At 54.2% G+C, this 1,878-nt stretch overlaps 1 protein-coding gene across 1 annotated transcript in view; it reads right to left on the bottom strand.

Moving 5' to 3' along the window:
* Window positions 1-1,878, bottom strand: part of ITGB5 (integrin, beta 5) — a 144,151-nt gene that overhangs the window by 31,647 nt on the left and 110,626 nt on the right. Inside the window, exon 12 of the mRNA XM_011971614.1 lies at window positions 1,096-1,525. Within this exon, the coding sequence (XP_011827004.1) occupies window positions 1,096-1,525 (430 nt within the window). The remainder of the gene's footprint in view (window positions 1-1,095; window positions 1,526-1,878) is intronic.

The following is a 1,878-nucleotide window of genomic DNA, read 5'->3' as shown; positions in this document are numbered from 1 at the left end:
AGGTGGGTGGATCACTTGAGGTCAGGAGTTCAAGACCAGCCTGGCCAACATGGTGAAACCCCGTCTCTACTAAAAATACAAAAATTAGCCGAGTGTGGTGGCGGGCGCCTATAATCCCAGCTACACGGGAGGCTGAGGTTGCAGTGAGTCAAGATCATGCCACTGCACTCCAGCCCAGGCAACAGAGTGAGACTCCCTTTTAAAAAAAAGAGGATTTCTGACAGGAAAAATAAGAGCCCCAGAGATGTCCACGTCCTAATCCCTGGACCCTGTGACTGTGTGGCCTTACATGGTGAAAGGGACAGTGCAGGTGTGAGTAAGCTGAGGACCTGGGGACAGGGAGATTTTCCAGGGTTTGCCTGAGGGTCCCTTGTAACCACAAGGGTCCATAGGAGAGGGAGAAGGATGTGACAACAGAAGCAGAGGTCAGAGTCAGAGAGATTTGAGGATGTTACTCTGCTGGTTTTGAAAATGGAAGAAGGAGCTACAAGTCAAAGAATACAGGTGGCCTCCAGGAACTGGAAAAGGCCGGGACACAAACCCTCCCCTAGAGCTTCTAAGAGGTGTGCAGCCCTGCTGGCACCTTGATTCTAGCCAAATAAGATCCATTTCAGACTTCTGGCCTCCAGAACTGTAATGGATTAAATGTATATCATTTTAAGCCAGCAGGTTTGTGGTGAGCTGTGGGAGCAGCAATAAGATATGAATCCATTGGCTAAGGGGCAGATGGCCACTACCAGCCCCAGTGAGCTCCCCATCCGAGGAGGCAATCAAGAAGAGGCTGACCATCTCTACCTGTCAGGAATGCTGTGCAGGCCCGTCCTGCATGAATTGGGAAGTAGGGTGGATGACCCACAGGCAGGCCCCTCGAACTCTGAGAGTCCACAATTTATGGCAATGCCTTCTGCTTTTGTATTCTGCACAATGGTCCCCACCTCCTGCCTACAGGCAGCAAGGCTGGCCCACTGTCCTCTCCAAGGAGAGCCATGGTAGTGACACTTTCTACCACCACCGAGTAAAAGGCAGGCTTTGGGAGGGTGTCCTAACAGCATCTGGGCCTCGCTCAGAGCTAAAGCGCTTGCTGGGGACACTTACCTGAGCAGAGGACTCCCTTGTTCCTGGCACAGGAGAAGTTGTCGCACTCACAGAAAGGCCCGTAGATCTTCCCGAACTCACTCTCGAAGCAGGAGCACTGGTTGCAGCTGCACTCCCCGCGCCCACTGCACAGTGGCTTGCCCTCTGCCTCCCGGCACAGGTTCTGGTACACGCTGTGGTTCTCCCCATCCTGGCACTCACACCTGGTGCCCAGGTAGCCGGGGCTGCACTCACACAGGCCGCAGACATAGGTCCCGCTCCCACTGCACCTGGCGCTGTTGGGTTCCAGCCCCACGTTGCAGCCGCACGTGCAGTTGTAGGTGACCCCCACCTCCAGGCTGTCCCGGAATCCCACCGGCCGCAGGGCAAACACATGCTCTGTGTGTCTGCTGGGGCAGCTTCGGGCCTCCACTGACACCTCAAAAGATGCCTGGGCAGAAGGAAGAGAAGGGTCGTCATGGTTGTGGCAAGTCAGGGTCTCCCATTCACTCAGGGGCAGGGCCGTTGATGAAGAGCAGCTGCGAACTCCAGCCCTCTCCATGCACACAGGTAGAACCATCGAGGTGGCCTGAGTAGGAAGAGACCTCAGAACCAGCAAGCTCCCACAATTTCTGGAGAAGGGAATGTGCAGGTGGGCTCACATTTGACAGACGATTTTTTAAACATTCATTATGTCTTTGCATCCTCATGACCCTGAGGAAATGGGCCTCTGCAGAAAGGTACAGGGCTTCCTCAAGTTCACACAGTTCTTGTTCTCCCTTTCTTTTCTCTTTTATCCTATCC

Source organism: Mandrillus leucophaeus, unplaced genomic scaffold, assembly GCF_000951045.1.
Source record: "Mandrillus leucophaeus isolate KB7577 unplaced genomic scaffold, Mleu.le_1.0 Scaffold123, whole genome shotgun sequence".
In the NCBI taxonomy this organism is placed as follows: Eukaryota; Metazoa; Chordata; class Mammalia; order Primates; family Cercopithecidae; genus Mandrillus; species Mandrillus leucophaeus.
Note: the sequence above shows the minus strand (reverse complement) of the source record. Positions and strands in the feature narration are given on the sequence as shown.